This window comes from Epinephelus moara, chromosome 14 (genome assembly GCF_006386435.1).
Source record: "Epinephelus moara isolate mb chromosome 14, YSFRI_EMoa_1.0, whole genome shotgun sequence".
NCBI classification, from domain to species: Eukaryota; Metazoa; Chordata; class Actinopteri; order Perciformes; family Serranidae; genus Epinephelus; species Epinephelus moara.
The window spans coordinates 16,309,382-16,336,788 of NC_065519.1; the positions used below are offsets into that span (position 1 = coordinate 16,309,382).

Consider the following 27,407-nt stretch of genomic DNA (forward strand, 5'->3'; position numbering starts at 1 on the left):
GCAGTTCATTTCATTCCAATGGACTTTATTCAATCTAAAAACACTTTCCTTCATAAAACAATCTTTTACTTCCAATGTTCCTTCCCCACATTTCATCTCGTCTTCATTTACCATTTCACAACATTCTCTTGACCTTCTCAGACACTTTCCAAAAACACTACGAATGACTACATGTTAATGACTGTTACACGAATGTTCCTGACTACGTTTAGTACTGGAATGCAACAAGCTTTAAACTTGATTTAACAGTGGTTAATAGGAAATGAATGTGTATGTGATTATATGTGGTTTAATAATGAAGACTCTCTGGTCTTCAGGAATGGCGAATGTTTCATCTACTCTGTGCACAGGACAGCGACTCCACGCTCATAGAAGCTGTGAGGATCTTCCTTGGTGGCGATGTCGAAGTCAACCGTGAAGATGAGGTCAGACCTGGTGAAGTTCAGGTACACAGGAAGAGTCACCTGCAATGAGAGGGGAAAGAACCTGATGAGACACACAACCACTGCAAACGCTGAATTTCTGAATCGTCTGACCGTATAGATTTGATAGATAGACATATCTTGCTCGTACCATGTGTCTCTTCTCAGCGTTGCTCTGCTTGATCCAGCGGAGCTGAGTGAGAGGCAGCTCAGTGGAGATGGAGGTGGACAGCGACAGCTTGTTGTTGGCACAAGTTGCTCCCTGCAGTTTCAGACCTGAGGAAACCAGTCAGCATGTTCAACATTAGAACCTTTGAAACTGAATATTACGATTCCCCAATATTAATTAAAACACAAAGTTCTTTTGGTGACAATCGACTGGATTCACATTTCCATGAGCTGTGCGAGTATTTGCCGCAGGGTGTTACAGAATTAGTGTGACCCTGCTCGTCTGACCTTTGATGCCGAAGCTGCAGGCATCCAGTGCGGCACCCTGGGCGGTAGTGACATTGACCTCCAGACAGAGCTCTTCCAGAGACCAGCTGTTGGCCTGGGCCACGTACTGGCGTGTAGCGGTGATGTAAGCCTCTGGCACGAACAGGCTGCCGAGGCACACGTGGATGTTCTGGAGAACAGACAGGAGAGGAAATGGCAAAATAACAGTACTGTGAGTGGCTCTGTTGAGGCTGTTTGATGCTGTGCACAAACAGTTAACCAAACAGTACCTTCAGTTCCTTTGCACCCCCACTGGCAGCACCCTGGGAGATCTGCTGCAGCTGTTTGATGCGCTCACTGAAGTCTGCCACCCACTGGATCACAGTCATGGCGGCTGGAACGGTGTACCGACACCAGCTGCGAGGGAGGATGCCTGGGGAGAGAGAACCAACAGGCGTATACCAGCTATTCCCTCAAAAGTATAATCTGTTGGAGGACATCTTGTTGGTCAAGACCGACCAGAAGGAATTTTTTTCCCTACATTTCATTTATCTGACCTCAAACAAGTATGTTTAAATATACATGAATGAATGTGAGAGAAAAAGTATGATTTTACCTTTGACAAGGTCGCTGATGAGTGTGCGCAGGTAGTTAGTCTGCTTCTTCTTGCCCTCGCACACTTGCACCACATCGGACAGATCCTGACGGACCTCCTGCAGCATCTTGCCACCCATCTTCACCTCGCGCTCGAAGAAGCGGAACAGTGGGTCCTGGTGTTTGTGTGTTTAGGGAAAGAGGACATTAAATACAGACGATTGGCAAATGCATCAATGACATGAAGAAAGGAGGTATAAATTCATTTGCTGAAATTCAAACTTGCACTCATGAGTCTAGCTCAAACAAATCAACATGAGAGTAATAACCAAACATTATATTACAGGTCTGTCTCCTCAACGCTGCTCGCCAGTTACCTCTCATATCTGCCATTACCTTGATGTTCTCCACTGTGCGTTTGAGTGGATTGACTGTTTGGGGCATGAGCTGCAGCCAGTTGCAGGCGGTGGTGTGGAGGGTCCTCATCCAGGCCGGCTGGGCGTCAGATGTGGACGAAGTGCGCTCCTTTTTCTCCGTCTCATAGGCAAGGTCATCCTCATCCTCCAACATCTGCATTTTCAGCATCTTACCCATCATGTCAGTGCCTGCGCAGCCCGGCGGAGGGAGCGAGTGAGCGGGGGAGGGAGGTGGAAGACAAGGCCATGGTGGGAGGTAGGGGGGAGAAGAAATTAATAGTGGAACAAAGAAACAAACAGCTTACCTCGAGGGTGTGTTAATAAAAGAAACAAGTAAAAAACAAAAAAAACAAGAAGTGCCTACAGACAAACAAATTAGGGCTACACGGGGTAGGACGAAAAGACATACAAGGCTTCAGGCAACATTTCCATCAAATGTAACATTCAACATAGCTCCCAAGTGGATAAATTAGCCGCTATCTTGACTGACTGGATCTGCAAAAGAAATGAACATAACCAATGGAGGGGAACGGATCAAAGAGAGAAACTAAGGGGCAGGAGTGAGGATGAAGGAGAAGGGGAGTGTGGCAGTTCGTCTGAGGGATGGATGCTTTGGCAGCTGGGATTGTGGGAGTTTGGAGAGGGTGTGGAAATCAATCTGACAAATCAGGGAGGGAGGGTATGGCTGAAGGGATGGGGAGGAGTGTGGTCGTTTGCAATCCTAATCTGAGGGATGGGTGGGGATAATACTTCAGCAAAGCGACATGATGGCTGTGAAATACAGCTGCTGGAGGGTGAGGACACACACACCCTTCCTCTGGGCAGAGCACCTTTTAGAGTGTGATGGCTTTGACGACAGCAAGGCGACAACTACACAGCTAAACTGCACGACTGTGATACACAAGACTGAAACTAGGAGCTACTTAGAAAACTAAATGAAGTGAAACTATGACAAGATGAGAGATTAGTATCGTATTAACTGCCACCACACACACAGTATTCTGCCCAAAGCAGACGCTCGTTGCACTGAGACACCCTGTCAAAATAAAAGTAAAGACACTAGAATAGAAAGAGAGATGGTTAATGATCTGCCCTGTGAAAACATGAAATCTGAACTGATGGACTGAGGAAGAATCAGGATGAGTTGTGGTCCAGTTACTGTGACAGAACATCAGAGCACAGATGACGAAGATGACCGGCTGTGGCGTACCCTGAGTGGTGAGCAACACCTTCTCGGCATTGCTAGGCAACCCGAGCCAAGATGGAGTCTGAGTGTCGGGAAGCATCTCTACCCAGTGCATGAACTCCTCACGCCTGCAAGACATCAAAATCATGAACAGTTTTTTAACCGGTCGAGGTCATCAGGGAAGTATCCTTTCAATATGAATAAAAGCCTCTACTGACCGAATGCCGTCGGGCATCTTGATGTCCTTGTGCCCGTCGACCTTGAGAGCCAGTTTGAACTCGCTGTCGAAGCTTCCCTTGGTGAAGATGCGATCCAGGAAGGTGATGAGCAGACGCTGGTCAAACTCGTTGTCAATGCGGCCGCCATAGATGGACTGGGCCATCAGGGTTTTCAGAGCCGCCCAGGGGATCTTGTCTGGTGCAATGTTCTGACGACCCTGTGTGTTTTTGCAGAGACATGCTCGTCATATTTTTAACTATCTGTCAAAACTCTAATACTTGAAGGGGTCCTACTATATTTTTCCTTATTTCAGTCATATATATATAATGTTACAGTGTCGGATGTTCATATTAAATGTGGCCAAAGTATGTTTATGTGATCCCATCAAGCAACAACCTCAGGCGTGTATGAATTTATGGGTTATTGATATACGTTTTACTTGCGACACATAATTCGTGTGCCGACATATTTAAAGCACTGCATATGATTTCTGAAATGAAGACAAACCTTAGCAGTGTCGTCCAGCCAGGTGTCGACGGTGTCACAAGCAGAGCGGAGGTCAGACTCTCCAAACTCATATTTCTTGGACCAGCCCAGTGGTGCATAGCGCAGACGCTCCTGAATGACCGCATGGAACCAAGCCAGCAGGAAGTAGAGACGAGCACGCTCATTGGGAGCCTGTAGGGACATGGAAAAAAATCATTTAGATTGCAAATGTGGAGGAAGTGAGCAGACAGCTTTAAAGGTGATGATTAAGCTTTTGGTGTAATTGTGTGTGTTGGCAAGTCACCTTGCACATGCGAGCCACAGGGATGCTGCTGAAGGTTCTGAGCATGTTGGCCTTGACACCAGGAGGAGGCTCAAACACAAAGATACGACCGGCACGGAGCAGATTCACTGGAACCTGATGAGAAAACACAGTACTGAGACTCTGAAGAGCGAAAGAGAAAAGGAACTCTGGGACTACAGGATTATGAGTGATGTGGTTTACCTTGGGGTTGATCTCCATTGTCAGGAAAAGCCTGAAGCTGGCATGAGGCTGCATGGAGTGGAGCTTCTTCTCCAGCTGCATCAGCCATCCGGGAGCCAAGTGGACGTTCTCCAACATCACCCACCTGCAGGACAGAAACAGTCGGGATACCAGAACAAAACAATGTGTACATGCTAATTAAACACGCAAAATAAACATTACCCACCTGCCAGACTTGACAGCAGTGTTGATGTCTCTGTCTGCCTTATTGAAGCCCTCGGCCGAACCTGTGGACAGCGTAAAAACACAAACATATCAACAATATACTTGATAATCTTGTTTTTGATTTTATTTGTGTGTCAAAACTATGAGCTTTTTCCTTCTTTACCAATAGAGATGGAGGTGATTTGTTTGTTCTCCTCAGCAGCCAGATCTCTGACCAGGCCGCTGGCATCATAACCTGGAACAGAGCACATCAGCACTGGAGTGCTGGGCTTCACCTGCAGACAGGAGAGACAGAAAGTCAGTAACAGATTCGACCACAGTGACAACAGCAAACACCCAAAATGGCAGAAGAAATACTGGTTACTACCTCGCTATCCACGATGTTAGCCAGGTCAAGAGGTTGCTCGATGATGTTCATGAAGCTCTCTCCAAGCACCTTTGAGACAAAAATGTGGGACATGGCCAGCAGACGGTCGGGGCGGAAAGCCTGAATCAGCAGCAGCTGGTGCACCGCCTGGCCGATGGAAGCTGAAGAGGGAGCGGTGTGCAGGGAAGAAGAGAGCAGGTCACATATACAGAGAATATCTATCCATATTTACATCAATTTTTAATCAATATCTGCTTGGCCTTAATGTTCAGGCATCACTTCCAAAATAAGACAACTTTGTATACTCACTGGACTGCTTCTCTTCTGACCACAGATAAGGAACAGCCAGATCTGGAGTGTTGCTCTCAAGCCACATGAAGAATTGCTGAAGTGACAAAAGAGAGCAATAATGACCACTGATACAGTTTGTACTGAAAACAAAGTAATTTATCAAAAGGTATGCTTATCACAATATACCACCTCAAAAAGTACCAGGGGCAACAACAGCTTTTTACTCTGAAGTCGAGTTGAGTTAAATAGAGCCATGCCATACAGTGGAAATGCAGCAGTATCTGTTAATACTCACCTCATCAGCTTCAACTTTGTCCACCAAGTCGCTGAATGCGGGCAGTCGGCTGAGGCGGACCATGGCCTCACACTGGTCAGTAGTCAGACCCTTCACCTTGGGCAGCAACGTGCCAGTCAGAACAATCTCCTTCCCACGCAGGAAGTGCTGGAACTCTGCATCATAAGAGGGCTCACTGGGAAGAGATGGATTAAAATCATTAAGATTTATGTTGTCTGATGTTACTAATCCCACCACTGGTTGTATATTAATGTTAATACTGGGATCTTACCTGGTCAAGCCCTTTAGGCTGATCTTAGCCAGCAGCATGGCAAAGGTGATGTGATCCAGGTGCAGCATACCTCTGGCTGCTCTGTTGAATGCCACCTACGTCAAAAATAACAAGCAAAGGCGAATTATGTCTATGAAAAACATGGCACGTACTCCTCTTACTCTCTTGTTTTCATGATGTGTGGTTCAAACCTGGAAGAGGTCCTTGGTGATGACAGCGAGTCTCTGAGTATGATCACTGATGCCTTTGAGGTTGGGGTTCTCATACAGCACTGTGTGGTAGGTGTCCAGGAAGAAGTGAAGGGAGTACTGGTACAGGAAGTGCATCTGGAGCAAGACAGGAAAAAGGTTTGTTTATTAAATGGCTGTGTTACTGGCTTACAAGTAGATTTAAGAGCAAGTGAGATTCAAAAGAAAAATGAAAACCAAAAAAAAGAAAGAAAAAAAAAAAGAAAAAAACACATGAAAGAAAACATGAGATGTGTCCAGACCTGGTTGAGAGACTCCATGGTGAAGTAGATGCTGCTGCAGGCGGAGGACAGCGACAGATATTGCTGCGACACTGCCTCCACCTCTGCCATGACGATATCGGTCTCCTCCACCTTCCTGGTCACCTCAGCTGCCTCCTTCTTCAAGTTCTCCAGCGTGGTGATGATGGTGTCGTCATCAAGGATGCGACCTTTGACCTCATTGAGGGCCTGCAGCAGGGATTTCTCCAGTTGACGCAGACGCAGTTGGAACTCACCTACAAGAGACAGAAGGCATTTTCATTCACTGAACTGTTTTGCCACCGTGACATGAATCACATTGCATCCGTGTCAGCGTTCATCATCATACCCTGCAGTTTGAGGAGGTCGGAGCGTTTCTCATCCACATCGGGCCTCTCAGCTTTAAGGACCTCGTTCAGACACTGACTCTGAAGGCTGCTGCGTGTCACGGTGAAGTTGACAAATGTGACACGAGAGCACAAGTCTGGTGGGAACTCGACCTGCATAAAGAGACACCAGATAAAACAGGTTAACTTCCTTGTACATGAGGGAAATGTCCATTTCAGACAAAAGCAAAATTTTCTTTATGACAGACTTTTACCAAATAAATTGGTTGAACACTATCTAATAATCTTACATTATTCTTGGATAAAACCTAAATGACATTCTACTCACCGTTGGGTCTCGTGTAGACAGGAAGATGACGAATGAAGGTGACAGATCGATGTCCTGGTCTCCCAGGGTGATGAGGACACGTCCTCCAGTCCTGCGGACCTCTCTGTTCAGCACCGGGTTTAGGATGGGGTCGTAACTTTCTACATCCTTAGGGGCAAAAAAAATAACTTATTATTAATATCATTATAAATAAACAATCCTTGATGAATTCAAGGGCCTTGGACAGTGTAAACTTAATGATGGTACCTGGACCAACAGCGGGTTTCCGAAACGTAAGGCGCTCTCCAGGTTCTTCCTGAAAGCATCATCCAGGAAACTGGTTCTGGTGATCTTGCGGTCTTTGTACTCGTTCATTATGAACTCCGTGGCTTGGCCGGATGGATCAATGATGAGAGGGTACCTAAAAAGGGGAATGGTATCAAAGAGATCAAGTCAAGGATAATTAATACTCAGGAACCCTTAGTATTTTCACAAGCAAAATAAAACCTAAAAACACTGCTAGAGGAGCGAGAACAGATACTGACCTGTTGAACCTCTTGAGCATGATGGCATTCTCAGTGCACAGGTCATCAGCTGGGAGGGAGTTGGCCTGCCAGCGGAGTCTCTCGTCAGCGTTGGACAGGTACTCAGTTCTGGCAATATCAGTACGGAACTGAGGGGAAAAATGTGCAGATTTTAAGTCCTGAGTGTATGTGCCTTGGGATATGTTTAAAAGAAAGACAGTCTCTGCACCTTTTTTTGACATCATATCTAAGGGATTATATCAGTAAACTTGAGTAAATACAGACTACAGACTTGCATTCCTGATCAATCGGTGGAGGTGCTTAGATGTACATTTGACATCTTGAACACAAGAACCACAGAAGCAAAAAGAAGTCCCTACAAACATACTGGTAATGCAAGTGAGGCTAAGATTTGTAGGTGTGAAGATCAAAATGACCTTGTGTGTCAGAGGTTTAACTACCTGAATGTTGGCCTGCTGCAGGTGGTGAGACCAAGTAGTGAACAGGTTCTGCCTCATCTGCTGCTCAAAGTAGCCAGCATAGGTAATGAACGCAGCAGAGAGCAGACAGTCTCCAGCGATGGTGGACATCTGGTTCTTGAATGTCTCGCTGGTCTTCTCCCAGCGGTCCCTTTCAGCTGACAGACTCTTCAGCAGAGCTGTGCTGCGGTTCACCTGAGAGGAGAGAGAGCAAGAGTTCAGAAAAATGCTGTAAGATAGTTAAGTTTAAGATGGATTAAAAGAGAGATTGATGATTAGTTACCTTAGCTTCAACAGCAGCCAGGTCGGCCTTGATGGCCTGGGCCTCTGAGATGAGGACGGCGTACTCCTCCTTGTAGCGAGCAATGCTAGCCTCCAGGTCTCTGATCATCTGCTCCACCTCCTCTGCCTTTGTCTTGTTGTCTGTGGCGTCGTCCTCAAGCTTCTGCAGTTCATTACGCAGAGGCTCCACACGCTTCAGCATGTCAGCATAGTTAAGCTGGGGGAATAGTAGAACATGGTACATATTAAAAGGAGTACTCTTTTTACCTAAGTATTATCCTTATCTTCATATTGTTTGTGCCTCCTTACCTGAGCAATGGCCCATTTCACCATAGGTCCACAGGCCAGAGAAGCCCTGTTGACTTGGTCATAGTTGTAGCTTGGGTTGGACATGTAGTTCTTCTTCATCTTCTCACGGATGGAGTCACTGGATGAAGTAGAAACAGTCCAAGAAGTTAGACGACACACAGTCTAATACTTCAGTATGGACTGTGCAATAATCTTCACGAATCACATGACATAAAATATTAAATATTGCAAAGGATCATTAAAATTTTGTTCGGGGTGAGGAAGGGGTTTCAATTTTTTCCATCTTTACTGTGAGAAATGCAAAATTGATAGTGGTTGTTACCGTCAGCTCATTTTCTGATTCAGCCGATAAGAAACCTAAAATCAAATCCTAATCACAGGCGCCACTTGATTTATTACTGATTGATATAATTTGTGCTTCCATTAAAGACTAGACGGACGTTCTGCCACCGGTACCTCATTTCCTCAGAGGAAAAGTTGACTATGCTGCTGATGAAATTGTCCCTGATAATAACTTGTCTGATTTTTTTCCAGTCATTGGTCTCCTCGCCCAGCATAAGGCAGATAGACTCCAGGGCCAGCTTGACTGCGGCTGGGGGATTGGTCATAGCCCGCACTTCTACTAGGTGATGCCGCTTAATAGAACTCACCGCTAGTTAGGTGAAAGTGGGAATGCATTTCATAGACAGCAGAGAAGAGAGGAGAGGGAGAAGGGGAGCATATCGGGCAAAAGAAGGGAGGGATTTGAAACAGACTCAGGGGTTGAAAAGAGAGAGGCAGAGACAGAGAGGGAGAGAGCTTCGGTTAACAATCACAGAATGCATTCTTTCTTATTTCACCTGATCTCTTCAGCAGAGAAGTTAACAATAGTGGGGATGAAGTTCTCCCTCATGATGATGGAACGGATCTGCTTCCAGTCAGTCGTGCTCTCTCCCAGCAGCAAGCAGATGGACTCGAGGGCCAGCTTCACGGCTGCAGGTGGGTTGGCCATGGAACGCACCTCCACCAGGTGCTGCTTCTTAATGGACTTAACAGCTAGCAACATCAGGTGAACAAGGATGTGGGTTATGACAAGGAAGGGGCAGTGATGAAGGGAGGATGCAGGTAAAGATCAAGTTGTTAACTTAAAGCCCATCAGTGAGTATTTGATAACAATTATGTTTAAATCCTACGGTTTAACACATTTTGACATGATAAATGACATGTTAGGGCATCGAACCCTGATAAACACAGCCTTTCACCTGAGTATGTAAGGCTGCATGTAAAGGAAAACATCGGTGGACTATTTGTTTTGATTAGCCACTTAAACAGCTTAGCAGGAACATTAGCTAAAACAATAGCTAAACACTGGAATATTCTGTGCACATCCACATAGTCACTGTACTTAAAAATTGAAAAAGTTTGTACGGGGATGAAACATAAGACAAACTCAAAATATGAGTGTTACGTATCTTTGCAGCTCTCATTGTGTGACGACAAACCAAAAGCAATATATAGACTGCTGTGAGTAAATACACCACTGTACCATTCTGTGCCTCAATGACAGCAGGCTCCACTTGGTCCAAGTCCTCTTTGACACTCAGCTGTTTGTCCTTGATCACCTCCTGCTGCTTGTACACAGCTTCCTGGATCTCCTGGCTCATCACCTTGAATCATAACAGTAACAGTGTAGGAGTATGGTTTGATTCAATCCAAATATGCCAAGCTACAGGGATCACTGTAGTTTTTAATAAAAAAAACACATTGCTCTAAGTGATAAATTCCTTCCTGTCTACCTTTTTCTTTTCTGCCTCCTGCTGGTCTTTGACCATCTTCTTCAGCTTGTCATTGGCAGCAGCGTTCTTTGCCTCCAGCTCCTGGCTCTTGATCCTCAAGTCACGACGAAGCTCCTCCACCTAGATGAGGAGGCATGAGTACAATCAGTCAGACGACATACAGAATCAATGCCTGTTGGACTTTAGAAAAAGGTGGAATAAAACTGCCACATAAACTGAAGTAAATTGCAGTGTTACTTCACCTGATCGACAGTCTCCTTGATCTTGCGGAGACCAACGTTGAGGTGCATCTGCTGCTCCTCCAACTCGCTGCGTTTCTCATTGAACAGGTTGGCATACTGGTTGATGAAGTCCAGGTAGTGGCGAGGAGTGATGGCCATTGTGTGGCCACCTCGCTTAGCCAGACGGTTGTTAGCCTGTGTAGAGTTAACAACAGCGTATGAAGTATACCACACAATCACAATCATTTAAATGCCGCTGCAAACTTGGAAACATCCCTACCTGGTGGAGTGTCTGGTGTACAAACACACAGCCGTTGACAATAGCCTCGCGGTGAGATGGTGGCTGGGGCAGTTTGTCATAGACGATGGGCATGTAGTCTGGCACCTTGTAGTTTGGTTTCTCCAGATCCATCTTGCTGGTGAACTCCTTACCCACTTGATACAGGGCCTCTGTGGACCAGTCTCCAAACCAGTTCAACACACACCTAACACAAGGAAAAGTTTTTAGTTAGCCATGTGAAGGTTGTAGTATCTATTCCCCGCTTGTGATGTAATACATTACTTCCTGCTCAGTGTTCAGCATGTGTGTCTGTACCTGTTGAAGAGGGCAGGAGATGTGGCAGCCCTGTCCTTCAGGCCCTCTGATGAAGGATTCATGGTGAAAACGACATGGAGGTTCCTGATAACCTGGCTGGTGAACCACTTGTACAGCTCCTCGTGTGTGTCGAGCATCAGGCCCTCCTTCTGGGCTCCCTCCTTACACTGAGTCATCAGGGTGGCGTACTCATCTCCCTCGAACAGGCCAGGGACCTATGGAGAACAGGTAACATTAACAAATTAGGACTTCGCTTGACAGTTTAATGGAAAACACGACAGATCATGGTGGCAGCACATTACCTCTCCGTTGGCCAGCAGTGTGTTCATTCTCTCAAGGAAGCCAGAATCCAACACGTTGGACTCATCCATGATGAAGGCAATCTTCTCATTCTTGCAACCTGAGCGACGCAGCACTGTACGCAGGTCCTCATCAAAGTCCTCTCCAGTGTATTTCCTGTGTACCTGCAAACACACGCACATACGTCAATAAATGCAGACAGGCCACTGTAGTGATATGGCTCCAAATATTTTCATGTCTTGTACCAACCTTGATCTGGTATACACTCAATCCGTTCATCCAGGCTACGAAGCGAGACAGAGTTGTCTTTCCTGCTCCGCTCACACCGATCAACAGAAGATGGCCCTGAGGCTGACGGAAGATTCTGGGGGAGGAAATACAATTTTAAAAACTCACTCCAAAACAATTACTCCCTACCTGAAGTAGTAGTCAGCTCAGAGGCTGTTACTCACCGGTCAATTCTGAGGACGTGGTCCAGCACCTCGTTGAAGAGCACCAGAGGGACGTCCAGCTCCTCTTCATAGAACACCTTCAGACGGGCCTTCACATAGTCCCTCAGCTCCTCCTGCTCCACTGGGATGTAGTCCTGCATTCACATATGATCAACTCAGTGAAAATGGAAATCTGACTGCTGAAGGCTTCATTCAGCATCATTACCAAAGCAGGAATATCACAACATAGCCAACCTATTTCTGGTTTACCTTGGAGAGCCAGTTGCTGTAGAGGATAGGCCTGTTGAGAGCCTTCTCCTTATCAATGTTGGGGAAGTGTTTGAGAGCAACCATGTCGATGTTTTCATCTGTCCATCTTCTCTCTTCATCACCAACCAGCCTGGAAAAAGGTTTAGGATGAGCCTTATTGTCACCAAAATTATTGTTCTTTAAAAACAAAGAAACTCATGAGCATACAGACATACAAACCTACTGTGAATCTCTTAAAACACTACCAGAATAGATGAGAATACCCTCTTGTTTAGCTTCTCGACACATGCACTCACCTGTCCTGGAAGAGACGGAGAGCTTCATGGGCCCAGATGCGGATGAGCCCCTCCACAGGCAGAGTCTCAAGTGGCCGCAGGGCCTCAAAGATACCCCTCACCCAGCGGGTCATCTCTCTGGGAGAGTAGATGTAGTGAGGCTGGGTGTCCTGGGTGAACCGCTCCTGAAGGGGAAAAAGGGATTGAAATTAGATAAGCAAATAAATAGTGTACATTAATTAACATAAAAGTGATCAATAAAACATCTGTCTTATCTCTTGTTTGTACTCTAGTTTCAATGTTTACATATTTGACTTTTTATAAAGATATTTAGTTATTTTATTTACCTGAGACATGGTGTAGAACTCAACCATAGCAGCAGTAAGAGGCTCGGCATAGGTACGCAGAGAGGGGATGAGGCGCAGCATGGCACGGTTGAAGGTGCCATAGATCTGGGTAAGGGAGGCTGGGCCTGGATAGTCCACATACACCACAGGAACATGACGCAGGAACCTAGGAACAGCAAAACAATGTAGCTTCTGTTAGGGCTTGTGCAATGTTAATTTTTTAAAGCATCAATCTCATTTTATTTTTTCTTGAAATAATGGTATCAATTACGTTAATGTTCGAATGAGTGTGGGAAGTGTACCTGTGTGTGAGAGGCTTTCTGCCAGGGTCAGTGGGAGGATTACAGGCTCCAACAAACTGGATTCTCTCCAGTTTGACCCAAGTCTGGTCTGAGGTGCGGTAGAAACCTCCGTGTTCCACCATCTGCAAAGAAGAAACAACAGGGAGCCTTTAAGAAACAATACATACCAAATGTTATGCTCCAAAGATTTCAGCAACACGGAAAAATAAAATTGCAGTAAACAATGGCTCATACCTGTCTGAGGAAAGAGATGACTCTCTGTGTGCCGTACTTGTCCATGTCTGGCAGATTGATCTCATCACAGAACAACACCAGCCACTTGCCCAGCTGGACGGGGGCGAGGACCACGCCGTTGGGGGTACGGCGGTACTCACAGTAATGATCGAAGGTCTTCAGGAGCAGCTCTGGAGTGGTAGCACTGGAGAAGTTCAGACCGACAACCTGGTGGAGTGTAGGACAAAAATGTAGAAATTACAAATGTTGACAAATGCAAAATATTTTCCTCATTTAACCCAGTTTTTAATACTAATTCAGCAGTTTAGAACATGTTAATCTCCAATACACATACTTATTTAAACATGTCAATCAAATTTTAAGGTCAGACTTAACCAATTTTAAGGATGCATATTGTATCTTTATCTCTCACCTCCATATCAGGCAGGGCTCTGAGGGCGCTGAACAGGGTCATGGTCTTTCCGGAGCCGGGAGGTCCACACAGCACCAGCGGTTTGTGCTCTGCCAGCCATGTGTAAAGCAAAGCTTCATGGCGAACAGTATCCAGGGTGGGAACCACGACATCAGGGGATGCCACCTTGTGTGTCTCTACCTCAATCTGGGGCACCTTGCCCTGCCAGGACTGCCATTCACCAGAGATGCACACCTGGACAACGTAAAGAAGACAATGCAGTCAATCATGATTCTGAACTTAAAAGACTGGAGTAGTAGTTTTCTAGATTTAGTCAAGAGAACGATCAATATCTGATTGAGCATGAAGACGCCGTACCTCGTAGTCAATGATAGGTACGTTGGGAGCAGCGGGGAGGGGCACAGTGGTGATGCGACGGATGTATTCTCCAAGTTCACCCCTTATCTTCAGCCGGCCGTCACCAGAGAATGACCACAGCACGGCGTAGATCAGATATTTCTGTAGAGAGATAATGCCACAAAATGTATCAGCTTTAAGAAAATACATATTTCTGCAGTGATTCAAGTTGATATAAAAACAATAAGACATGTATGCTTTTTATTTACTCTGTTATATAGAGAACAGAAAGCAGAACATTACCTGCATGTATCTCTCCAGCTGATCAATGGGCATGGGGAAGTCAGGGTGGTTGTTGTTGTAGAGTGCCACATTACGGCAGGCCTGGTGCAGCATTGAGAACAATGAACCCAAGCAGCGCAGGCGGGTGAAGTCCATGATGTGCTCCATCTTGGAAGCATGCTCCAAGGCCTTGATGACCAGGCCTGTGGAGGTGAAATATGGCTGCAGGATCGCTGAAGAATCACGCTGAATCTAAAGTAAAACATGCCATAGGATATCAGTTATGAGAAAATGTCATAAATGTTATTCTTCTTGAATGAAATGCTGCCATTTTTTGATTGAGAGATCTTGTTTAAATCACCTGAAGCATTGGTGATGCAGTCTCTTCTTCATCTTCTGTGCCCTTCCTCTGGCGCTGAGCTTCATCCTCTCCCTCATCCAATGGGATGCTGCGCATGCGAGCCAAAAAGTTGTTGAAGATCATGTCGGTGCTGAGCACATCCTCACTGAACCAGACCATACCACAGCGAGACACAGTGGCCAGGGTGGCGTACTTCAGGTCCTGTACTTCAAACATTACACGCACCTGTAGAGGGAGGGGATAATTCAAGGTGAGCACGCTTTACCCAGATCGAGACTATAATGAGACAAAATAAGACATCTGTGTTTGTAGTGCTGTGCTCTTACATTTGGTGGCAAGCTAAGACGCTCTCCGTTGGGCAGAGTGAGCAGCTTATTGTCATCCAGGACTGAGTTGAGATTTTCAACCCACTCAGGGTCAACGTCACCATCGAAGATGATCCACTGACGCTTCTGCAGCTCACCTCGAACATTGTCAATGATCCTGAAATTTAAATTAAAAATATTTTACACCACAGACCTTTGTTAAGCTGATTTTTACCCTTACTAATGAAATGTGTTGCAGGACTCACTTTCTGAGGATGTGTGTGAACAAGCCATCGGTCCATTCACGGGTGTTGGGGTCCAGGGTTCCGTACAGGTGGTCCTTGCTGATGGCCTTTGGATCGATGATGTGAGCCACACCCTCAACACCCTCCAGCCTCTCCAGGGCCTTGAGCAGCACCCTCCATGCCATGGTCTTTCCACTACCTGAAGGTCCCACCATCATCAAACCGTGGTTGATCTGTGTGATCTGGAACAGCTGGAGCACCTGAAAGGAGATGAATCACAAAGTTTAGGCAAGCTCCTTGAATACTGCACTGTGTCTCTAGGAGATGACAGGCCAGAGATGACGTATGGCTACATACCTTCTCCACCCACATGCTGCCCACATCGTCACCATCTCCGTAGGTGAGGTACATCTCTGCGCAGACCTTCTTCAGCTCCTCTCTCAGAGCAGTCATCTCTCCTCGCATGTACTGGACTCCAGGGAAGACGTCTGACAGCAAGCTGAACAGCAGAGGGATATCCTCCGCCACTAGTTTGGGCACCATGGTCTCGCACACACTCTGGATCAGGATCTACAGCAACAAGACGCAGACCAAGTAAAATAACAACTCAAGCAACTCAAATTTCTAGCTGGATTCTGAAAAAATTGCTTCACTTCAAATCCTACAATGAATAATTTTCTATACCTCCTGTTCTGGAAGGTTCTCAGCTATGTCATTCTCATCAACATCCTCTCCACGCTCTAGCTTCTCCCTTTTGATCTTCTGGATGCGCTCACGCTTGACATTGCCGGCACTAATCAGCACACTCTTGAGAGCTCGCAAGCCGAAGTCGTAGTGACTCTGGGATGACAGCTGCTCATCACACAGCCTGAAATAAAGGCAAAGGATACAGTTAGAGAGGAAACGCGCTCAGAATTCTCTCAAAGCTATGTACATTTTTCTAAACAATACACACTTGAAGAAGGGCACAATCTTCTTGGCGAGGATCTCGGCTGTGCGGAAACCTTGAGAGTAGAGCATGACCTGGGCGATGAGCTGGCGGTCGGGCTTGGTCATGGCCAAACTGCGGAAGAGCTTCTTGAGATTGTCAGGCAGGTTGGAGCGGCCAGCGTAGCCAGGGTTCATGGTGATGAAGATGGCCATATCTGGGCTCACCTTCACCTGCTTGTTCAGGAGCTCTGTAGTGACTGGCACACCTGAGGGGGAGACGCAATGCAGTTCTCATGTTAAATCTAAAAAACAGTGGCGCTTAGGTTTTCAAAATTTTACTCTGCACTGTGACGGTCCTCCTTTTTCTTGGCAATTGGTGCTCAAAGATACTAAGTTGAACCTGGACATTCTCTTTAAAAGACAGTCTCATGACACATGAGTTTCCACACATATTATACATACTCCTGTCTCTGTTGGGGTTGCTGTGCTCCCTCAAGGCCACCTGGATGTACTGGACCTGCTGGGAGACGGCAGAGAGCATTCTCTCCTCCAGACGATTGAACTCGTCGAAGCAGCCCCATGCTCCCACCTGGCACAGACCTACGAAGATACGACCCATGGCCTAAACAAACAGGAGGAGATTTGTAAGTTGGGTGAACAATATGAGAAATAGCTAAATTCTATAAAAAAGGCAAATGATGATCACTTGATGTGTAATTGGTGTGGTGGCAGTTATGTACCTGGAAGTCGAAGGTCTCGTCACAGTTGAAGACCAGAACAAAGCGGCCCAGTTGGTGTCCAAGAGCTTTCACTGACTCAGTCTTTCCTGTGCCGGCAGGACCTAGATGAAGAACAAACTCCGTGAAGTTGATCATTTTATGTGTAAACCTCTTCTTAAAATCTAAATTTCTATTTCTTATGAGTACAAAAAAAGCTTCCATACCAAATGGTGACCCTCCAAGGCGGGCCTCCAGAGCCTGTGTCATGGTGAGATAGCAGCGGTCTGTCAGTGGGGTCTGGACAAGCTTGTCCTGGACACCCAGGTACTCAAAGCCATAGTTGAACTTGGCGTTGGCCATCTGAATGGACAGCTGTTGCAGGACATCCGTCTGCTTGGGGTCGAAGTAGAAGCGCATCTGGCTGAGCCACTCGAAGGACTTGGGGTTGTCGATCTTGTTCTTGATCAGAGTCCTGGTCACGTCACGCTGGTGCACCAGCTCAGTGATCTACGATGGAGCAGAAGAAGAATTTGAGACACAGTTTTCACTGGACAACATTCGTTAAAAAATGTACTTCAAAAAATTTCCTCTAACCAGGTGCTCCAGTTTCCTCCTGCGGAGTGGAGGCTGCTCCATCAGCACAGTGTCAGCCAGCACGTTGAGTGTGGCCTGCACATTTGACAGCACTCCTTGCATGAGTGCCATGTCCCCACCGCCAGAGATGGTGGTCAAGGCAGACTCGATGTTCTCAGACCAGGCAATCTGAGTGGAGAGGACCACCAGCTGGGCCTGTGGAGAGAGGATCAAGTGAAATTAGACATCACTCGATTTCCATATATGCTGAATACTGTGTACATGTGTAGAATAAATGCCCTTAATACCAACCTGGTAACGATCGAGCCAGTTGATGTACTGACTCAAGTCAATGGCTGTGCCCTTGTTAAAGGATGCGACCTCTGTGACAGACTCGGCCAACAGTTTGGCCAGTGTCACCCTCATCTCCTTCTCCACCAGGGTCAGCCACTCGTTGATCTTGGGGTGGTCTGTGATGGAGACTGGTGTCTTGTAGAGAATCTCCTCACCCTCTCGGGAGGAGATTCCCAGCACCACAGTGTTGTCCTCGTTGAGCAGGATGCTGGAAACACCAGCAAACATCTTCTTGAAGTGCTTCTGCAGTTTGGCCACATTCTTGCTGTTACCGATGATTTCAAGCAGGTCTTCGTCTCCCACGAAGTAGAACCTGGAAACAAAAGAGTGTGATGGATCAATTAGGGAAAGTTAATAAATTATTATTTGAATCAGTAATTATGAGTTTTTAAGTTTTGTGTTTTATCTGCACATCAACAACAATGTACAGTCCCTTTGTCCACTATCATCATCTTACCTGGGGAATGATGATCTCTCTCTCTCCAGGTATTCTCCAAGAGCTTTCTGGATTTTTCCCAGAAGGTCAGCCAGTCGCTCCAGAGACCTCTGCACTCCCTGAATGTTCAGCACATCCATCACTAAAGGAGACTTTGTCACCTTCTTCATCAGTGCCAAGAACTCTGTGCTGATACTGTGGAATAAAGACAAAGAGACAAATTAAAGTAGGCTCTTATAGTAGTACTTTAGGGGGGTTACCAATAGGTTTATTGAGCTTGTCGCTTCATTCAAAATTCTGACCATTAGAATTTGCCAAAAGAAATTCTGGTTTGTTAAAATAAAGTGTACAAATGAAGGTCCTTAATTTACCTCTGGAATCTCTGGGTTTCTACAGGCAGCAGATGTTTGATGTCAGCACTGCCAGTGAAGATGCCTTCCAGGTAGACCCAGCGACGCTGGACATCAATCCAAACGTCAAACAGAGCCATGATGCGATTCAGCTTGTCCTCCCAGCTCAGAGCGTCTTCCTCGAACACCTGGGAGAAATGAAAAAGAAGAATGTGATGTTAATGCTGTTCTGAAAACTTCAATATTTGTGAAACAAAAGAACACAACATGTACTTCTGTTTACCTTGTAGTATGGCGACAACTTCATGGCGGACACGCTGTTAATATGTTCCTTGACCTTGTTGAAGAGGTCATCCCAGCCTCTGATCAGACGACACTTGTTCTGGTAGTTCACCAGGTCGAGCTCATATGAGTTCCAAACTTCACGGATCTGAGGACCAAAACCACTGAGTTAATATCTAAGGTCTATAATCCAGAGATCATTTAGACTGTTGCCCCTATGAGCATCACAACTACAATTCATCATCTCTTGAGCGCACTCCATCTTCACCTGTTTGAGGAACTCCTCCAAAGCCATCTCTCCCTGGGCTACCAGGAGAACATCCTTCACCACCATCTCATTCTTCTGCAGATCCACGTCCCAGATCTGTCCCAGGGTCAGCTCTGACGGCACCCAGTTCACATGCAACCGCTTCATCAGCTGCTTCCAGTGGCGTTCCTTCAGAGCCTCTGATTTCAGCTCAATCACCAACATGTTAACCTGGTGACAGAAAGGGAAAAGCAGAGAATGTAATAACCCATGTCTAAGTTTTCTCATGAGTCAAATATGTGTTTAGTGGGGAAACACTAGCTGCCTTACCTTCAGGTATCCTTTAAGCAGCCTCTGGACGTACTCATAGGAGGCATACTGTCTCAGTCTTGCTTGGAAGTTCTTCAACTGGTTCAGGAGACCATCCAGACTCTGACGAAGCTACAAACACAAAACACCAATGCAAGGATTGTTATATGCAAAGATTTTCACAAAAAAACAGTAGGCATTCAAATGAATAATTATTGTGGATATGTTACCTTGCGAGGCTGTACAGACACCCACGGCTGCTCTTTCATCTGGTCGATCTGCTCCCAGACCTTTGACAGCTCGGACCAAACCTCTTTCAGGTCATGCAGCTCCTCTAGTGCCACCTACGAGTCGCCACAAAGACAGAAAATGGGTATTTTTAGGCATTGCTATGGTTTTGGAGCATCTAAGAGCTGTGACTTGTACATAATGGTTTAAATACTACTCCTATTTCAAATTAGTGTCTGTGAGATACTTGCTGCCTGTTAGTTGGTATTTGATTGGTGATTTAAAAATGGTTTTATGTGAATGTTTGTTGGCATTACCTGCACCCTCTCTTCACTGCCGCTGAGCAGGCCAGTGTCTGTGAGCTCCAGAGCCTCTTTGGCGCGAGCACACTTCTCCCGTTCAACCTTCAGACGGCCAAAGTTGCCCTCGTAGATTGTCAGAGACTGAAGAGCCTCCTCTGGACGCAGGTTACCCTGGTGAAACAGATTACCAAACAGACATTAAAAAAAGCAAAATAATTCAGATTACAAAGGTCTAATGAGTTTTTCAGTCACAATCGCAAATGCTTCAACTGCTCTACTTTTCAGTCCACAAAAAGTATTAACTAAGGGTGACTGTGCTGTATGTACTGTAACTGTATTTCAAATGTATTTAGATGATTCAATTTCTCTTACAGCAACTGGTTTGGTCTTCTCCCAGTCGTTGAGCAAGTCAGTGGTGCGATTTTCCACAGCTTTGTCCTCTTGGACGATCTTCATCTGCAGGTTGGCCACCTGCTGCTGGATAGCAGTGTCCTTGCGCTTCATTATGTCACTGAAGGCCCCCCATTCACCTTCGATGTTGTCGATGTAGAGCCAAGACGGAGGGAACTGGAATCTCTGCTTCTCCAGCAAACGCTGTCCATTACGGAACAACTGGGGGTAAAAGGAAGGAGAAACTGATTAGAACCCTTAACTATTTTTAATGAAGCATGCACATATATAAAAGAATAAAAGGTAATTATACTGAATGTTTGAGTACTTACGTCCACATTTTTCTCAAACTGTTTGATCTTGCGTTTCAGGGTCTGGACATATGTTATGAAGTTGACAGCGTCCGAGGTGCTAGCCGTGTCCACAGAGTGTTGCTCCAGTTCTTGACGGGACTGTCAAGCAAACAGAAAAACAGAAAGGTTGTAAGAAAAATCACATGGAAAATTATCACTGTCTCTTCGAAATGAATGTCCCAAAGCTGGTCAAAAGATTTTTTCTCAATCATATTATGCCATACCTTGGAGATCTGGGCATGGAAGTCCTGCATGTTCTGGCCGAGCATCTGGCCAAACTTGCTGAGCACTTCTTTGTGCCAGGAGTCGTACTTCAAGTTCACCTTGGACTGGACCTGTTGTCGGACAAATATGAGCATTTAATAAAAAGCCCATAGACATATTACAGGATATTCATTGCAGAAGATGGAGCAAAAAATGAAACAAAATTACACAAATAAGGGGGTTCAAATAAAAGCTTACCTTAAAATAATGGTTAAAAATATGATATAAAATTTGCCTAAAATGTATGTTCTGAAGACCAATAATGTAATATCTTAACATGAATTAACATTTTCTAAGCGACTGATGTTTGGGAAATGCTTTTCAAATACAGCACCCATAACCGTTAGACATTACCTTGCCATAGTCGATGACCACAGGTCCAAACTCTTTCCGTGTTTCTGCGTTGTCAAAGGTTCCACGTGCTTTGCGGATCTGGACCAGCAGGGCCTGCCACTTGGTGAGGTCTTCACCCAGACGGTTGTAGATGTTCTCAGCTTGCATGTCCCACAAGCACTGGTACTGGAGCCACACCTGCATGAGGGCAACAGAGAAAAGAGATTGATACTCAATACGAAACTAATGCACATGCAGTATATATTGTGCTTATGACATAAAGACATAGAAACAGTACAAAAGAAAACAATTTGTCATTTAGTTTCTTTATATCTGTTCCTCAAACAAAGTAATTCACTCACAAATAAAGCTCAGGTATGATAACACATGGCAGATGATTCTTACCTTGACATACTGCTCCACCTCGTTGACAATGTCTTCCACTGCATTGTAAGCCTCCTCCAAGGCTGCAGGGCCATCTGGCATCCTGGTCAAAGCATTTCTGTAGAACTTCTCCTCCTCTGACAGCTCATAGTGGACTCCCACCTGGTGAGGAAGGACAGACTTGCTTAGATAAACACAACAGCACAAGTGTAATACGACACAATTTCATACATCTCTCTTTTTTAATATCTGAACTAAAATAAAATCCAACTTTCAGACTGTTCAGACATCCCTACCTGGTATCTCTGGCTCTGAATCCTGGGAAGAGAAAGGATGACCATCTTCCAGGCAAACATCTCCTGGTAGAGCTTGTAGCGACAGTCTTCAATTGGTGGGTTCAGGTAGATCACTTGGTTGGTAATCCTCAGCTCGTGGACGACATTCTGGGAAAAGAAATTGACAGAATAGTTTGTTATAACAGACAGTGAGTTGTCTCCAGTAATCCAAAGTCTTCATTAGAAATGTAACAACACACACAAAATGGCAGAAGGCAACACAGTCACAATGGCTACCTTGATCTTGGGCTCCCCTCCAGGTTTGTGGCTCACTTGTGGAGCCTCTGTGTCCATATCCACATCAGCTTTGTCCTCCACCTGGCCACGGAGCACCTGGGTCCAAGCCTTAAGGCCGGCCTGCAGACGCACTCCCAGGATGCGTTCAATCTACAAAAATAGAACAAAAATCAATAAGGTTTTAAAACCATTCAGACCAGCCATGTGTAAAAAGAAGCAAAAGTCAACAGTCAAAATCCAACTAAACAAGAACAACAAATAATTGTATTGCTTCTTGATGCCAACCTCAATGTCGAGCTTGTTGACCCAGATGGGCAGGTTGGAATAGGAGTGGAGATTGAGGTCGTCCACAGCCTTCTGAACTCGGTTGAGGATGTCAGAGAAGGTCTTATTCTCAAACATGCAAGTCTCCAGGGAGCGAACCTCAAGATCAATTTTCTCCTCAATCAGTAAGAGGTCGTCCACCTGGAAACAACATACAGCAGGAAAAAAACATCAGAATGAATGTTTGGGGTGATAAAACAACAGCACTGAAGATGGGAGTCCATGCTTATGTATGTAACCATTTCATTGTGACACTGACCTTCTCCTGGAAGTTGAAGACGGTCTCAGCCAGCCTTTGGACATACGGATCCAGCTTGTACGACTCCCAGACCAGAGTGATGCCTTCAGTGATAAGAGCCTGAACCTCTTTCTTAAGCCCAGCCACCAGCAGGGAGATGGAGGACCTCTCCTCCACCTTCTCACAAGTGCGCTCGTAGGTGCGCACACTCTCGATCAAAGAGATGGCAAATGGGTACAGCTGGTTAGCCTGGTGGGCTTTGTTGACGATGGCCAAAGGAACGCGGAAGCTCAACCACTTGAGGTTGCGGACCTCTTTGGACAGGGTGATGATCTCTGGAAGGAAGTTGACTTTAAGCTTGAGCATGTTTCCAGTGCGTCCACGGGCACGAGTACTCTCAATTGTGAAGATGCGGCCAGACACGCCCAGGTTACGCTGCTGCACCTGATTTACAAAAGAAAAGAGTGAATAATATTTAAATACAGAGTAAAAGTTGTCAAAAAACACGAATTTTAAAAGGCAAAAACTACACATTTTTCAAATATATTTTTTAAAATGCTATACTATATTTATGCCTAACCATCTACATACCTTGCGAGCCCAGTCATCAAATATCTCTTGAGTATTGAGTTTAGCCCTGAAGCTATCACCATCCTGCTTCAGCTTCAGACCCTCCACATGGTTCTCCCAGCCTTTTCCCAGAACATCCTCCACTCTCTTCATATACGCAGTCAGCTGACGGTCGATCTGCTTGGCCCAGATGATGGAGCCAGACACTGGCGGCAGGTCTCGGACGTGGCTCATCTTGCAGGCCTGGCTCTGAGGGTACTGCACCTTGAACTTGTCGTGCAGCGACTCGATGTCGTCTTTCACACGTTGGATGAGCTGCGTCTGGTACTCCCTGATGGCACCGCGGATGTGGGGGCGCACAAAGAGAGCATTGAAGCGGGAGAAGATGCGGAACATCTCGTTGGCGTTCTTGGCGGTTCCCAGCTGGTCACGCAGGCGGGCAGTGATGCGGGTCTCCACGCGATCAATGCGTTCATCGTAACGCTTCATGGCAGCTTCCCAGGCTTCCATGCCTTCCTTGGACACATCCAGACCATCGACCTCTTTGACATTCTCATATGCCAGGTTGACCTCCTCAATGGCGTTGGCGTCAGCAGCATCAAAGAGAACTCCAGCTACCTTCATGTCTTGAGGCTCAACTGTCTCTCCAGGGGCATGTTGTGGCACAGCAGAAACCTGGAGCCAAAAAGGTAAAAGAACGGTTAATCAAGTGGCTATAAAACTACATATAACATTAAAATTAACATGACATAAATAAATAATGGTAAGACATGTTGGTTGGTACTTTACCTGAGGCCTCAGCACACGGACAATGACAGCCCTCAACTGCTCGTGTTGCCTTCTGAAACGTCTCATGTGATCCAGACGTGACTGGAGCTTCCTGTGGGCTGGGCTCAGACGCCACACCATCTTCAGGTTCTCCTCTCTCTTTCTCTTCACAATGTCCCTCAGAAGCACCTGCAGTTTCTCATACTCATCCTCCCAGGTCTGGAACACCTCAAAGCACGCAACCATCACCTGCACGCAGAAGTTTACAGGACATTTAGGAACACGTAGAATATTTTGAGTAGCTTAATAAGAGTGTACTCCTGGGGGGAAATATGAAATAGGTTTGATTTTATGCAAGAGACCCAATCAAACCAACCTTTTCAAATTCCTCGTAGGCAACATGCATGAGCTTCCTGGTGCCCAACACCTTCAGGAGCTGGGAGCTCAAATCCCTGGAGATGGCCTCCACAAGACGCAGTGCCCTCTGGATGGGGTACTTGGTGTTCCTGATCTTTTTCAAGTGAGTGAATATGGCCATCAGGGCCTGACGGATCTTATCAAGCTCTGAAGCAGAGAGCAGGTCGTTGAGAGGGAAGTCCTTCATCAGAGGGTTGTAGTCGTTGACGGTTTCCACAGCCTGTTTTAGACCTGTGAGACGCAGAGAGAGGACAAACAATTAATTAATATATTCAAAATACTGCCAGTAGCGAAACAAGCCAGGGACAAATTGTTTTGAGTGGTTGTAACTCACCAGTGTCTGTGTCAAAACTGACAGTTGCATGGAAACGTTTGCCATGTTTGAGGATGTCCAGTGTGAGCAGAACCTCAGGGCTCTCTCGTTTCTCCTGGATCCTGTTGAGGGCTCTCTCCAGATTGAGCCAGAAACTGATCTCCTGCAATGCTGTGCCTGAAGCTGGGTCACGATCCAGCTTAGTCACCTGATAAATGGGAGGGTGGAGGAGACAAATGAACCCAGTGGTGAGTTTAGGGGAAATTTCTTCACATAACTGTTATTATATGAAATTTGAGATAGAAATACGGGAAAGGCTCTTACCTTTTGGATCTCCCTGATCCAGCGGTTGACTCCAGATTGCAGCTGGTTGAGGAAGGTTGGATCCTCCACTTTGTCGCCAAAGTCAGTGACCTTGGGCTTCTCCCCACGCTCATAGCACTGCTTGGCAATGTTTGTGATGATGGGGTGGATGAGCAGGCTGATCTCAGGAATCTCAATGTTCTGCTGCAGGTGGAGAAGGCCCATCTCCAGCTCAGCAATCTTTTTCTCCACTGAGGGAGCCATTTTATCCCCATCTCTAGAGGGTTAGGACAGAGGTGACAGTGCAGATGAATTCTCCATCAGGATTTATGATTTCCTTTACTAGATGAAAGGTTTTTAATCAATATTTTGAGATACATTTCGAGGCTTACCTGTCTGCCTTGCCAGACTCGCGGATGTAGGACTTGAAGAAAGGAGCAACGGCATTGCTGATGAAAGAGTGGAGTGTCTCGTAGGGAGAATCCTCACTCAAGGTCAGAACTCGAACTTGGGTTGATATGGGTTTGTCTGCATCGATGACAGCTGTCCTCTTGATGAAAGCCAAGCTGCAGGGGAGAAAAGAGCAAAAAATATCAGAGTTAAATCAACAGAGCTTAAGTGGGAGTTGAGTGCCAAGCAGTAAATTAAAATCATCTTTTGGAGTACAGGTTATGTGATGAAAGGGAGGTGTTTTATCGTTTTTACAAATTAAATCATATACAGTTGCATGCCTGAAAATAATATCTCTGCTCAGTGCATAAGATGCATTATTTACCTGTTGGACTTCAACCCATAGTGTATGTCAACACTGATGTTATAGGTGATGCACTCCTTCTCCTCCTCTCCTTCATCTCCAACATCCTCTGTGTGAAGAACAAATAAAATGTAAGTCTTACACCTTTATAATCTTAATCAATGATACCTGAGTGTTTGCAGCAGCTGTTTTCCACAATGAAATCAACTTGAAATCAAGATATATCAAGCACCCGACAAGCAGTAAGGACTGATTGCTCAAGGCCGACCAAAATTATCCTGCTGCTAATGGTGAAAATAAATACTTGGATGTGAGACATGAGCTGAGTTTATCCGAGTGTAATCGGCCATGTTACAGTAGGGTGACAGGGCAGTCTGGCGTCCACCCATCCATGTCCCCACCCTTCCTTACAAGTGAGGTCATGGCTTGCAGGAAATAAACTGCACTCTGCATTGCAGCATCAGTACTCTCAGAGGAAGAAAATGGAAAGGCTGGGGCTGGGAATCTGAAACCTACAGGCTCAGACTCTGGCTGGTCATGTGCAGAATCAAGGGATCAAGGTCCAGCACTCATAAAACATTAGGAAGGGCGAGCGGAGGAAACTGAATATAATGGGTGCATTGACACAAGCCGGTTCACATGATAACACCAAAAGATGGTGCACACAACATGACTTGCAGCTGCTACAAAGGATTCGTTGTCTTTAGATGTCTGTGGGGTTTGTGCTGTTATTATTAGCACTGTGTTTGCTCCATTTTCTTTTGTATAGCACCTTTGTCGACAGCTATTATGCTAAATGTACTGCGTTTTAAAACACAATGCTAACGCTAATGTGCTTTAAATTCTACACTAGAATAGCAAGTTAACGTGTCTCACACCTTATAATGGTAGCTAAGCAGCTTCACTGGAGTGTTGTCATTGGCTCGGTTTCTCTCCCACACCCATTGTGGCGTAGTTGCCTTTCAGTATAACAATGTGATAGACAAAGATAGCATGCTAGCTTTATGTTATCTAGCTAGTACCTGTCATACAATGTTAACTTTGCTAATATTCGATTTACGTCATCGTCATTTCGTTGTAGATGAATTTAACGGCAACACTCGCTGCGGTTTGAATGAATAACGTTTGCCCCGTTATCTAAATTATATTAGCTAGCTGACCACTTCTCGCTAAATGTACCTTTGAGTGCACTTCTCTCCACTAAGATGGTGTGAACTTGAGGGTCAGACAGAAATTTCCTCATCTGCTCCACTGCGCTCTTCTCCTCCAGGGCGGATTCCAGAGTGGCCGGGGCCTCGCCGCCATCTTCCAAGAGCAGCGGTACCAATTTCCTCATGTGCTTCTGCAGTACCGATGCATCCGCGACCGTTTGAACGGCCGACCCCTCCATGGTGCCGGAGTTTTCCTCCGTCCCCCCGCCGTCGGACATGACTGGGAAGCGGTCAACGACGGCTAGTAGTGGTCGGAAAATGAACAAAGAAACGAGGCTGATGTGTCACTGCTGACTACAGAGTCTGCCGAGACAGTCAGAGGCTGACTGCCGCTGTCAAGAAGCCGCAACCGCTGCCGTCAGATTT

General features: G+C 45.9%; 1 protein-coding gene across 2 annotated transcripts; it reads right to left on the reverse strand.

Annotated features, from left to right (window-relative positions):
- Positions 1-27,383, reverse strand: dync1h1 (dynein, cytoplasmic 1, heavy chain 1). Of its 2 annotated transcripts, none has more exons than XM_050062839.1 (78): positions 27,010-27,383; positions 25,852-25,939; positions 25,469-25,642; positions 25,098-25,353; positions 24,795-24,981; positions 24,420-24,691; positions 24,065-24,292; positions 23,297-23,950; positions 22,727-23,149; positions 22,429-22,608; positions 22,144-22,293; positions 21,868-22,014; positions 21,593-21,733; positions 21,209-21,385; positions 20,815-20,925; positions 20,570-20,689; positions 20,220-20,459; positions 19,863-20,018; positions 19,548-19,661; positions 19,339-19,449; positions 19,030-19,239; positions 18,763-18,909; positions 18,501-18,667; positions 18,151-18,324; positions 17,652-18,006; positions 17,361-17,555; positions 16,991-17,273; positions 16,788-16,888; positions 16,510-16,669; positions 16,073-16,313; positions 15,802-15,985; positions 15,475-15,687; positions 15,139-15,377; positions 14,894-15,050; positions 14,568-14,792; positions 14,228-14,458; positions 13,946-14,086; positions 13,589-13,822; positions 13,177-13,383; positions 12,943-13,064; positions 12,641-12,806; positions 12,315-12,478; positions 12,019-12,148; positions 11,770-11,903; positions 11,567-11,681; positions 11,320-11,481; positions 11,018-11,232; positions 10,703-10,907; positions 10,444-10,617; positions 10,202-10,321; positions 9,952-10,072; positions 8,883-9,078; positions 8,427-8,544; positions 8,119-8,334; positions 7,818-8,030; positions 7,378-7,505; positions 7,100-7,253; positions 6,854-7,000; positions 6,528-6,678; positions 6,182-6,435; positions 5,883-6,017; positions 5,692-5,786; positions 5,421-5,595; positions 5,144-5,219; positions 4,835-4,995; positions 4,631-4,742; positions 4,469-4,529; positions 4,264-4,387; positions 4,063-4,176; positions 3,780-3,950; positions 3,272-3,489; positions 3,078-3,181; positions 1,848-2,056; positions 1,474-1,627; positions 1,148-1,290; positions 879-1,047; positions 574-698; positions 1-464 (listed from the first exon to the last, which is right to left on the reverse strand). In XM_050062839.1, exons 1-78 carry the CDS (start codon positions 27,257-27,259, stop codon positions 336-338), a joined length of 13,923 nt encoding a protein of 4,640 aa, XP_049918796.1. In that variant the 5' UTR covers positions 27,260-27,383; the 3' UTR covers positions 1-335. The 2 variants fall into 2 exon arrangements, with proteins under 2 accessions (XP_049918796.1, XP_049918795.1); XM_050062838.1 differs by lacking the exon at positions 8,883-9,078 and adding an exon at positions 9,266-9,461 and having other exon boundaries at positions 27,010-27,382.
- Between the last annotated feature and the right edge of the window lie 24 nt (positions 27,384-27,407).